This window comes from Lissotriton helveticus, chromosome 6, assembly GCF_964261635.1.
Source record: "Lissotriton helveticus chromosome 6, aLisHel1.1, whole genome shotgun sequence".
NCBI classification, from domain to species: domain Eukaryota; kingdom Metazoa; phylum Chordata; class Amphibia; order Caudata; family Salamandridae; genus Lissotriton; species Lissotriton helveticus.
Window position 1 is genome coordinate 1672010360 of NC_136067.1, and position 13630 is coordinate 1672023989.

Below are 13630 nucleotides of genomic sequence, written 5' to 3' on the forward strand. Positions count from 1 at the left end.
TATCAGCCCCCGCTTGACGAATCACCCCAAAATTTTCAAGACTGGAGCTGTCCGGAGTGCGCCATTAGTTTTGAAAATTATGCAAAGATTTGTAAACCAGCAGCAAAGATATTGGCAAAAGAACAAACGCTTTTTTAATAGAATCAAGGTCCTAACTATAACTACCTACCGGTGACCGCCAGTTGGTAGTATATATATATATATATATATATATATATGTACATATATATATATATATATGTATATATATATACACAATAAATACAATCATACACATAAAAATTGCAAATTAAGCAAAAAACAAAAAAGCTTTATTGTTTTCTTTTTAAAAGGGAACGACGGACAAGCTTAGCAATGTATGTTGATAATTTCAACATGTGAAAAAGCTTGTTTGACCATTTTGCATCAAAGCTGCAACAGGTGCCAAAAAAAGCATAACCTAAAGGTAGTTTCATTAGGAGAGGCAAAATTATAAACAGCATTTCAAATTAAATAAGTCATACATGGCCTGTACCTTTTGCAATCGACTTCAATAACAACCAATACATAAATTAAATTAAATTGACTAACACAAATATATTTGCCTGATGTGACTTAGTTTTTGAAATCTATAAAACAAAATATATTATGTATGCTAATGGGACTTAAAAACAGAACACTATATCATTTCATCACTTTACCAATAAATCAGTTTGGATGGAGATTGTCAAGGCTAAGAGAAATTCCAGAAACATACAAAGGTATTGGTAAAAAACAGAAACCTTAAGAATATCAAGTTCAGAAAATTAAATCTTCTAGCCATAATATCAACAGTTTGTTTGTTATCTTCATTTGCAGATCTGATGGGCAACAGGCAGGTTTTCTTTGGTCCATGTAAACAAAAAGCATAATCAAAGACTCTATTGTTCATTTTCTGTCACTGGGACATTGCGGTGTCGTACAGAACCTTCTGCTTCTACTACAGGATCAGCTGGATGCTGTTCAGGTTTATCCTCATCTTGCTCCCCAGCCTCAGAACCACCTTCATCAGCAGCAGAGTCTTCACCAGAGGCTCTGTCACTTCCATTATTTTCTTCATCCTCAACGTCAGATAAATCTTTCTTTTCATCTAGAGTTTCCTCTTGCTCCTCATATTCTTCATCCGAAACCTCCACATTCTCTTTTTCAGTCACTTCTTCTGAGGAAAAAAGAACAAACATGTTTAAAACTGCCTGTGTTTCCTACACATTTGCATAACACAGAATAAATACTCCAATTGTGTACAAAGTATACATTCATTATCAGGTACTAGTTTGTTTCTGTTAGATATATCCAATGAACTGAATCAACATTTAAGTGTTATTGAATTGCTATTAGTGGTCAAGTACGGATAAAATGAAGGAAGAACCTTTTGTGAAAGTGACAAATCACTTACAAAGTCCACAGCTGGTCACTCGGATTCAAGTCAACTCAAAATAGTACGATTCTGCTCCTTCTTTAATCCCTTTGATGTTATGGTCTGAGGCCCAGTTCATGCAAACATGTGCCGCCCAATAAGAGTTGGAATCACAATACATTGTGTTTTGCAAATAAAGTGAGGGACTAAAATGTTGAGTTTGCACAAAAGGTTTGGGATGAGAGTGTGTTTTTCTGATATGCTGTAGTTTGAGGGGGCTGTAGCGTTCTGTGACTGTCTATAAAAATGTCTTTGAAATGTAAAATTAATTTCCAAAAACTTTAATGTAAGAAATGTAGAAAACATTGTTTTGAAAGATTAGTGTTTTATTCACAGTCCTATATTTGATTACATTTTACATTTTGAAAAAAAGGTCAGCTAAAGTTTGAATTCCCTGCTTCAGAGCAGGGTAATAGAAACAATTGATAGAGGAATGTGTAAATCAGTGTGGAAACATACCAACTGTATCATACAGTCATGCCACAAAAATCCCTGTTTTGTAAAACAGAATCTAAATTAGTTATTTTCTAAAAATATATAGTGAGGTCAAGGGAAATTTCAGAAAACTCTGGTATCTACACCAATATCAAAACATACAGATTACTTAGAGTAGAGATTAAGGGCCAGATCTACGAAATCGCGGCTTTGCGATTTCCTAATAGCAAATTGTTGTGATTCGCTATTATGAAATCGCAGACTTCGATGTACTACAGTGTGTTTAACACTGTTTGCGATTCCCAAATTAGTTGCATGGGACCTGCCTCATCAATATTCATGAGGCAATACACCATTTTCAACCTATTGAGAATGGCCTGCACTCACAGGGATTCTTTGATTGCTTTGAAATAAAGCATTTTTTGTTATGCAGCCAGATGCATTTCAAAAATAAAAATGAAAAGCTTACCTTTTAATTTTTTGAGATTAGGTTGTGGTTCATGGGACCACTGCCTGCTTTTAAAAAATTTTTAGCACCCACATTCACAAACAGGAGGGACTACTTCCCGTTTGCAAATGGGTTACCACCTCCTTCACAGAGTCAGTAAAATATGAATGTTTTGCAACCACATTCCGGTGGCAAAACATTCATACATTCCCCTGCAACTCGCTATTAGGAAGGGGCGCCCTTGAAAAACCCCTTCCTAATACCGACTCGCAAACCTTATTTTGTGAGTTGGTAATAGGTAACCGACTCACAAAATAGGGTTAGTACATTGCAAAAGGCTATTTAGCAGCCACAACCAGCCCAATTCTCTGTTTGTGGCGCTAAAAAAGGTCGTACATCTGGCCCTAAAACAACAATTTGGCTGGAATATTGTACCATTCTAAGTGTGCTGTGGGAATGTTGATCAGCTTTGATTTGCCCATTGATCATATCTACTTTGTCCACTATGTACGAACGTTGTGTAGCATCAAACTTTAACAAATTATTTTAACAAATTCAAAACTATACAGATACCTCACAATATGCATGTATGGGGCCTGTCAATTCATAGGGGTACATTAGTATGATGCACCAGAGAGTCAAACAGAAATCATAACAGCCATAATCATTTCTAAATTCTGACATTTATTTCAACATCACTGAGAACAAAATAGGGAGCCTTATCTCATCCATTGTATCATTGGTTAGAAATTGGTAGTGAAAATGTTAAGTGCCTGAATATGTTAAATTGCTATTTAGAGTAAACATTTTTATTTCTTATCCTTCTTCCCATTCTATGTCTTTTAGTTCAAAATCTAATACCCCATCTTCTAGATGATCATAGTACAAATGTGTAAATATATTGTTTATTTAACAATCCAGTCCTTATCCACATTGACTACTGGTGAAGGATTAGCAATAGCAGTCAAAATTGCATTTGTCCCATTATCCAGCTCATTCAGCAGGTTGGCATTTCCCCTTCTGTATATTCGAGATAGGACTCCATTATCTGGTTGCGGAGCCCTAATAATTACGGACATTGACATGAAGGATTTACTAAAATTCATTTGAATACCTACAGTCTCCGTCTGAAATGATGTTGAGATCATCATGATTATAAATACTTAATTTCTTGGTATTTCCTCATAAAAACATGTAGGAATTCACACATACATAAAATGTATATCAATGAAATAATAAAAATAAAATGTACTCCAAAAGTGCATAACACTTACCTTGAGGTCGAAAATGTAAATGGCATTTAAAAAAAATTATAAAACAAATACACGTTATTATATACAACCTAAGATGCCCACTAGAATCCATAAACAAAATGCAATATTGACAGTGTGAAAACAATCTTTTCCGAGGTAACTGTTTTCAAAAGCCTCATCGCCTCCCAAATGTGTCTTACACTTATCAAAAGGCATAAAGGAATAATATATTTTTCCTAGGGGCACTACAGGCTGGATAAAAGAATAAAAAATGATGTTCACTTTCCTTTGATGTGAAACAAGCACGACAGACCTCCTTTGCTACTGTATTTTACAAACATTATGTACACTGTTTTTGTGTTATATGGCGCAATTCTATTCATGTAGGATTCACATCCTAGAATGGATTTATGAGATAGAAATTTGTCAGTTAGCTCGTCATCTCTCTGTTCAATCCAGACTTTCTCCCTGACATACGGATGATAAAATCCTTTGCCCTTAATCTAAAGTTTCCCTTTATAGTTTCTGGGCTTTTCCATAATTCGCCAAGGTGTAGCCTTAGTAGCCATGCCCGAAGGAAACTAAGCCAAGGGGTAGAGCAATATTTGTCTAGGCAAATCAGATCTCTAGCAGAGCTCTATATGGTTCAAATTTGCTAACAGACGTGATTCTTATCCAATACAATTGTTGTCTAAGATTTGCCAAATGGTTGACCCTGTGTAAGGCTATCTCAAAACAAAGTGGAACCAAAAGGACACTGTTGGGAAGATTAAAGAATGATTTTATAAAAGAAGTTTCACATTCCTATAGGGGCACCATGTCCACATAATCCCATTTTTCATTCTCATATAAAGCCCTGTAAACTTGCATAGCAGGAGAAATTTGCCTACATGATGTAACAATATACCTTTTCATGCTAGCGTTGATCTCTGTTATAATATCATCTTACTTTCTTCTGCCCTAGGACAGGGAGTCAGCAAGTTTTTCTTCTATGTAGCCAAAGCTCTTAACTGTCTCCAATGAAACTCCCTCTACCAGCATGCTTCCTTAGTAAGAGCATGGGGGTCCAGAACGTACGTTTAGTTTTCCCTGTATTAACCCCAGGACCCCGATGGGATCAGAAGTGTGAGAATTGATCTAGCAATACTTACAACCCCATAGCTGTTATTGATATCCTAAGTGAACATTAACACGGGATAGATAACTTCCCTGATTTAGGAGTTACAATTTGACACTTATTCAGTCAGTCGACCACCCCATTGATGTAAATGCTAAGTTGGGAGCCAAAGGATAACACTAACACCCTTGTTTATGGGAATCCTTCTTGTTAGCTCCCCCTTAATACCCCTTTTTAAGCATAGGTTAGTTTGTGGAGTTTCATTAAGGTTGACTACAAAGGCTCTGGCATGCAACAGTTCTGCACTTCCCTGGGTAGATTCCTAGGAACTAAATAAAAAGCAGCCTTCATGTCAACAAAAGCTACATAAAGATGATCTTGCTTAAAGGGGATATATTTGCAGTGTAGTATTTGGAAGTGGAAGATCTGGTCAAGTGCACATACATTTAGTCGCAATCCTCCCTATAAATCTGTCAATATATTATATTCAACCATTTAGTCATTCAATTTAAATAAAACTGTCAGGAAATGTTTTGTAGACTGTCAATCAGGCTCATAGATTTGTAGATTTCGGGGTTATATTTACTCCCCTTTTGACACAATTCTGCTCCTTTCCAAGATTCAGTTATTTTCTCACCTGAAATTAATGGCATTCGAGAAGATTTTTATATAGGGGAGTCAAACAGTGGGTTCAGATAAGTACAAGTTCCCCGGGATTGTGCAGGCCCTTGAGCATTTTCCCCTTCTTAGAGAAAAGCTTCTTAAGTATCTTTTAAAGAAAAACACTAATAATTAAGTATGATAGCAGCTTCTGCATCAAGGTCAGGAGTCTCTACTAGACTACGTATTGGGGAAGTTGTCACATGGTGATAGGCATATACATTTCCAACATGATCTTCCCAAACTTCCAGCGGAACATAGGTCTCAGGTTCACCATTTGAAGATGTCTTTTCCAAGATGCGCCAAAAGGACATTGTATGTCTTTTCCAGAGATGATTTCATATCTGTTGCCTGGGAGTCCTCCCAATTTTTTTTGCTATTCCTGAGGGCATCCTTATAGATCTTTCTCCTTTCCGCCACTTCCGACTTAATTTCTAGCTTTCATTGACTCATCTAATGTTGTCTTTGCCCTCCTACATTTCTTGATATAGCAAGGAGTATTATTAAATTAGATGGGTGATTTTTTTATATCTACTTGTAAAGAGGTGCTTTAGCTGACAAAATATCTGTGAGTGTATTAGAGGAACTAAAATCGAGCTCTGAATTGTGGCTTTAAACTGTGACTCACTCCATTCCATTGTCATTGTTGAATTTCTTTACTTCCATTGCAATAAAAAGGGCCAGTACAATAGAGACAAACTGAAATACTAACACTATCAAACAAAGATAGTAAGTTCTCAAATACACTTTCTAAAACTGAAAAGTCTCTTTGTCTCCCATTTTTTTTTCACATGGTTGCTATTTTTTGCAACTCATAAGTTCATTTAGCAAACACGTATTTTCTGGTCTCATCTACCAATGTTTTCATCTGTGCCACTTCTTGTACAGTGGCCGCCGGCACAGGTAGGAGCAGTGGGGCGGTCGGGGTGGGGGGGAAGTCAACAGACGACGGGTTAGTTAAAATTAAATAAAAAAATAAAATAAAACATCTTACCTTGCGGTCGCCACATCGGCGATGCGGTGAGCGCAAGATCAGTGGGTTTTTAATTTTTTTATTTAATTTTAACTAACACAAAGTCTGTAGACTTCCCCACCTCTCTTACCTCTGCCGGCCGCCACTGTTCTTGCATCATTTTTGCTTCAAATGCTCATCATATAGATAAAAAGACGTACCAATGCATATCTTTGCAAGGTCAAAGCGGTGTGCAGTTCAAGGGACGTTAACGGATTGCGCTTCAAATTTAGAACAAGTTCTATACATATTGTCTTTCCACGGACTTCTACAAAATATGCTATATCTTTTGTGGCCAATGTCTACATGTTTCCAGCCACAATAGAAATCCCTACCACAAATAGATTCCAGTGGTCAATGAAAGTCCACATTTCTTAAGTCATTGAAGCAACGTGAGTCTCTTCAGGCTTTTCCTACCGTGATAATTCAACAACAAGGGGCTCAGTTAGGATTCCCTGTAAAGTTACCGAAGCACATCATAAGACAACACTTCACAAGTGGTTTCCAAATGCATAGATAGTGGGGAAAATGGAAAACATCAATGTCTAAACATCATACTTATATGATATACTCCGAAGATCATATGTGAGGAATGTCATTTTAACATCAACACACAGCTGCGGCCCTTGTGTGAAGATTCCAAACACCATCCAAACACCATCCATGCGGAAAAACATGTAGGCTTGCCTTTATTTTCAGCTCCTTTTTTAACCATGGGAATATAGCTTGTTAGTAATTTAAATCTCTACCTGACAAATTATAGGACGCATGGACAAAAAGGGCCAACAATATTGGTGGTGCGGCTAGGCCATATTTGAAACAATTGCCCAATGTTTTAGGTAGTGTAGTTTTGGGTGATCATATGCAGTAGGACCCTTGTGGTCCTCAGTGGATTCCTTACAAAGTTACATAATCAGTTGGAGGTACCTGGCTCTGGCCAATAAAGGTTATAACGTAGTGCATTCAGGTAACAGTTGCAGGCCGAAGAATAAAGATGTTTTTATAGAACTCTGTGTGTGGCATTGTCATTTGCATGCTCCAGAGCTAGGGAGGATGGGAAAACTGGCGCGACTAGGGATACATGCCCCAAAGGAACAAGACTGCTCTCCCAGGGAGTTTACCCAGGTTCAGCAAACTGCTCATTTGTCCCATGTGCATCCCAATAAGCAGCCTACGGTTGGCGTATGTGGAGTCAAAAAGATGCTCTAGCTCTTACAAGGCCCTCGAAGAAAGTGAATGCCCCACAGAGGAGCACAGTCAGAAAGACCACAAGAAGCCTACTGGTAAGGCCGAAAGAGGAGCTACTGTACCGCAGCATAACACAGAGCCGTTATTGATACAGAAAGAAACGCTAAAGGCAATGACAACCAGGTAAAAATCACAATTGACAGCGGGGATGAACAAGGGCAAGAGACAAAACTGTTACTAACCGTTAAGAAAGAAGATGGCGCAGTACAGCATGACCCAGCAGACCCAGATGTAAGCACATGGCTGATGCTGTAGAAGGTGCAGGTCCAAGTGATCAACAACCATCATCGGGACAGCATATGATCGCAATGTCTAAGTACTAACACAAGCTGTGATGCAGCTGTGTTTTTGAAACCACTACTTACCTTCGATAACAACAAAATGCTGAATATTGGCACCAGAAGGACTGCATGGATCAAAATGTTTAATGGCTTCATAGATGCTGTAGAAGTAGATGACAAAAGCATCATCAAATACTTAAAGAACCCTGCAGTTGGAGGAGTAAAAAAGGTAACAAAAAAAATTCACAAGCTGATGCAGTATTGTACATTCAAATCAAAGAAATTTTGGAAGCCAAGTTCAATCCAATGCTGAATGTCCACTATGATAGGCACATTTTCAACCAGGCAAGGCAGAAAATTGGTGAAACGATAGATGAGTTTGTCGAAAAACTTGATATCTCATCAAGCACTGCAAGTTCAGTGAATTCAATGACGAAGATGACATGCATCTCAGAGTCATCGATGGCTGCCTCTCCGATTCGTTCAGACGACACATGGTGAGAGAGACACTCAGTCTAGAAAAGGTACTCCTGGATGAGAGAGCTGAGCAACTTGAAGATTGAAAGGCTGCTGATATGGAAGCTGGATTAGCCCAGAATGAATCAGTGTTTTCATGAAAAGTAAGCAGAAACACAAAGTGGAGGCCCATAAGACCAAATAAAAAGAAATTGTGTTTCCAATGTGGATTCTCATTTCCACACGAAGGAAAATGTGCAACCATTGGACAGATATGCAGTCTGTCAGAAAGAAAACCATTTCATAATGGTCTGCAAATCAAAAGAGAAACTTAGTGTGTCATGATAAGAAGAGAAAACGGTTGCCAAAAAGTTCCAGTAGCATTCTACCCACGCCCACAAGGCCAAACTGCAACATCAATGGAGGCAAGCAGAGACTAAACAAAGTCAATCATCATCAAATTAATTTTCCAACGGCTCTTCAACATCAGCATAATGCGACAGTGAATAAGATGGATATGCAATGGTGATGTTTACCGCAAAATGATGTGTAGGATTGGCTGCTTGCAAAGAAGAACGCAATTCAAAGAAAGATCGCCACATGAAGCGACCATACTCATTTGGACAGTGCCCCAAATTCATGCTAAAGGTGAATGGTTGCCCAACAACTCTTAACAGTGGTGCATCAATATCATGTCAGCAGAAAAATAAAAAGACTCTGATACCACGTCTAATGCCATTGAAAACAAAGGTGTACACTTGGGCTAATCTACACCATTGCAAAATCAAGGGTCATTGATGGGGTAAATGAGGCATAAGACAATGACAGTATAAGCACCAACTGATTTCCTCCAAAGTACTTAGTTGAGAGCATTTCTACTCAGTTTCAGCTCTGCTGCTGACATTGGACTGATATCTATCAACAACAACCTCAATGCACATTCTGAAATAGTAAGTCAATTCCCATCATTGTTTCATGGACTAGGGAAATTCAAGACAATGAAGATCCAATTTCACATTAAAGGGGACATTCATCCCGTTGCTCAGCGACACACTTGAATTGCTTTTCATTTACATGAGGTTTTTGAGAAACAACTGAAATCTTTATTAAAGCATGGCATTATTGAGTGCTCTACTGGCCTGACGCCATGGGCTTCACCCATAGTGGCAGTGCCACAATAGGAGAGAAGAGGTGCTTTGCACTTTTGTGTTGATATGCGCCAGGCCAACAAAGCAATGGTGAGATAAAGACAACCAGGTTCACACATAGCGGACAAGATTACACAGCTGAAGGGTGCCAAAGTATTCTTCCATTTTAATTTGAACAAAGGATTTCTCGCAATAGCAAAATTGAGACAAATGCAGATAAGTGCGGATGCACTCGGGACAAAGTTTTCGAAAAATTAGACCTGGTCAAACAAAAATCAAAGCACAAGACTGATGAAATAACTAGAACAAGCGTGAACCCAGATGCTATCTACTGCAGGTCAAATAAGACCCTTCAAATCAGGTAGGCCATCCTTAGTGGAAGAGGATGCCGTTATAGTCTCATGCTTCATCATCGGCATCCTCTCCCCACCCATGTAAGATAGTACTACCAGATCAGACTCAACCTCCGCGAAGACTTGGCAGAGGAGGGAGTTATTACATAAAACTTACAGGACAAAGTTGGGATTCAGTTTGATTTAAAAATACCTCCAGGTTCCTCGGTTCTCACCTTTATTAATGAGTAGCCTACGTAAACCAAAACCAAATCCTTAGAATATAATGACTCTGGTCCATCCTTAACATTACTAACATGTTTCTGTCCACAATAATTAGCCTACTAGGTCTTGGGCATTTATCAGGGCTATTGGATCCCTATCAGAATAACACGTGTCCACAGATATTCTAAATGCTACAGTGAGAAAGTCTACCTACATGTTAACCCAAGTGAGTCCTAGCAGGGATTCTAATTGCCAGATTCCGTCTTTAATCTGAACTAGGAAAATCACAACATAAAGAGACAAGAGAAAAGGACAGTTTGCATCTAATTTTAAATCTACATGGGAGCTAGAGAATCCAACAAACATTGTACAGTAGGCAGCAGGATTTCTACTTAGGCACCCTATGATTGGTTATATCCCCTAACACGTCACCTAAAGTGTGCAACTAGTAAGGGGATAGTAGTTTGTGAGTGCGGGTAGTTCAAGTTGTAGGTCCCTCAAGGGATGGTTCGAGCATCTAGCTCCACATGCACCAAGAGAGGCTATCATTACAGCATTTGTATGTAAGACTATGCGTATTCATATGGTCTGTTTTACACATATCAAACAAAGCACCATATACTGATGTATAGTCAAATTCTAATGGTTTTATTTTTTATAAAAAACCTACTCCATACCCTATGCTTTAGGGGATACCAGAGAATCGGTCAAGGGAGGGGTGGTGTCCTTCGTAGACACACACTCTTATTAAAGGGTACACAAACAGAAGAAAAAATAGAAATAGTCAGGATACTATAGCCGGAAGATGTACCCCCTAACAGGTGACACAGTCCTCTGTAAAATAGCCCGTCCACATTCAAGAATGGAATAGTATTTCTCTTGTTTTGGTATTTTTAGATCATAATTTAGTCATGGATTCATGTATTTTGTTTTTCTAATATCTTATGTTTGAAAGATCGTAATGGTCCTATGGAACGGAAATAAGGAAGCGTGCTCTTATTTGTAGTAGTTATTTGGTTTATCCATAGCCACCAAATACAAATCCTTATATCTAAAAGTTAGAAGGAGTTATTCAGCAAGGAAATGCAACCACATGCAATATACGAGAGCCCACCCGCAGAGTTATCCATTCTCTTTGCCTTCACTATTTTGGATCTCATAATATCCAGGGAGAGGCCAAATCCAGGACCCCTCTAGTGACCTGCCCTATGCAGCTTACTTCTTCAGAAGACACACCACTCGTCACCACCTAGATCTCTCCGCTCCTTGCTGCTGGTTCACCCCATTGCTGGAGTGGAGAGATTGATAAACTTCCTGGAGCATGACATACAGGCGTGTATGTTAAGGTGTTGACTGGACGTGGTCGTCGTGGTTCGTAATGACGTATACACACTAGGGAGTCTGGGCAATGTGGTTCTATTGCCTGGTTGGATATTCATGCAAAACGGGAAGAGGTCATAGGGGGTTGTCAGATATCTCATTACCCCTCGCAGAACGATAAATAATTAAGCTATCACTTTTTTTAATATTCGTTCTGTTTTTTTTCTTTTTTCTTACTTTCTATTCGCTAAATTTGGCTACACAGGCTCCAATTGTTTTAATGATTTAATACAAATCCAGAGTGGGGTCATCTGCAACTGGGATCATGGAAATTACTATGGTTAACCAGTGAGGGAATGATCACAGAGGTTGTCAGATACCCAGTCCCCCCTCGCAATGTGATAGACAGCAGATCTATCAGTTTATTATTTTTGGTTTATTTTGTGTTATCATCCACTGTCATCAAATCAGTCTAAAGGAGCTCAGATTATTTTTATCACTCAGTAAAGGCCTGTAAAGGATGTACACATTCCATTTTCTTCGCAGTTTTTTCTTGGTGTTAACATGTATGCATTGGCGATGCAGGTATATGATTACGTGCTATTGTAAGCACCATAATAAAAAAACTGACTAAATCATATTGCTGTATTTTCATATCTTTATATGTCCACACTGTATTTCTATCTGTGTGTCACCCCCATTAGTGTCATGTTTAGATCCGCTGGATCACGGGGGAGTGGACTTATAGGACATTGGTGTATTTCCATATGTGTATTCGTCTTCACAATGTGTTCCAACCCCTCACCCCTTATTGTGGAGCCCCATGCGGGGCCCTTAGAAAAGTAGAGGCAGATTTACAAGCCCCTTGCACCACTTTTAACATGGGAAAAGTGACGCAAAAGTGGTGCAAGGGGCTTGTAATTCCGCCCTGTTGTGTATTGGCACCTTGGCCTACAAACTAAGGTGGTTGTCATTGATCTGTGTTAGAGCACTCTTCTCATCCCGCTAATGTACTTCCCCATGGGGTCTGTGTGAAGCCTATGAACCCATCTTTGCTCTAAAAAGAGAATGGCGTCATATCTGTATGGTTTTGGATAGATTTTCCCAGGATAGACCACTCTGTCTGATCAGCGATATATCCCTTCTCGACATAGCGGGCAGTCAGCTTGGTGGTGTCCCTTTTGCACCTTATTGTGCTGCGGTGTTCTGAGATGCGGACACACACCTTTGGGATTTTCATCCCAATATACAGCAAACCACATGGACACATTATCACATATACCACATTTGTGGGATTCGAGTTGGTTACATTTTTCTGCCTAAATGGAGTTCTCATGCCCAGGTCAAGTTATTTCGTTTTTTTCATGAAGGGGCACACACTACAGGACCCATATGGTGAGTGACCCATTGGTGGTGGAAGATTCCACAAGGTTGTTTGGTGCATTGCAGAACCCTTATGTCTTGGTCTTATGTGTACTAGCATGTCTTTTATTTTCCTCGCCCTCCTGAAGGAATGCATAGGTATTTTTAGGTCCATGCTTCCAGATCGGAGGATGCTCCAGTTCTTATTAGTCATTGTCTTAACCTGTTAGACATGGTACTGAATGTAGATACACAAATCAGCTGGTCAAAAGTCTTATTTGTTTTTGGCATGAGAAGTTGTTCTAAGTTATTATTCAGTGCCCGCTTGTTGGCTTTCTTAATCAGTCTTGTAGGGTAGTTTTTTGCAACTAGTTTTTGTGTCAGCTTCTCAGCATGGGCTTGATAATTACTTCTCCCTGAGCAGTTGCATCTAAGATGTAAAATGTGGCCCACCATAAGGTTCTCCCATAAGCCATGTGGGTGACAGCTCTCAAACCTGAGTAAATTATTGAGGTCAGTTGGTTTGTTGAATACTTCGCTGTTTAGTACACCCTTCCAGTTTCGTACCCGCTTCCAGCTGGACCGAGCAGAATGAAGCTTAGTCCCGTCATGCATTAATGCGGTTATGGGCAAGAGTCCCCAGGATAAGGATGATATGCCTTTCTGGCTTGCCGAGAAATTTGACAAGCTGGAAGCAGTTTTTCCTATTTCGAGTCCTGTGGAAAAACGCAGGATTCTTACAATTAGGTTACCCAAGGACTTGGTACCGGAAGCCGGTGACTGCAAGTCTTGGGGTAGAATGTTTGCGGCAGTGTACACGAGGTGCTTCGGCACTCCGTCAATGGCTGTCCTGCCCACGATCATTAAACGTGTTCAAGATGAACACGGACCTGAGGCT

General features: G+C 39.3%; 1 protein-coding gene across 2 annotated transcripts in view; it reads right to left on the reverse strand.

The window, feature by feature from the left end:
- Nucleotides 1–295: 295 nt before the first annotated feature.
- Nucleotides 296–13630, reverse strand: part of TMX4 (thioredoxin related transmembrane protein 4) — a 445504-nt gene continuing 432169 nt past the window's right edge. The window contains exon 8 of one of the 2 annotated variants that reach the window (XM_078649523.1): nt 296–1177. In XM_078649523.1, the coding sequence (XP_078505649.1) occupies nt 900–1177 (278 nt within the window). In that variant the 3' untranslated portion in view covers nt 296–899. The remainder of the gene's footprint in view (nt 1178–13630) is intronic. The other variant, XM_078649521.1, reaches the window with a different exon arrangement.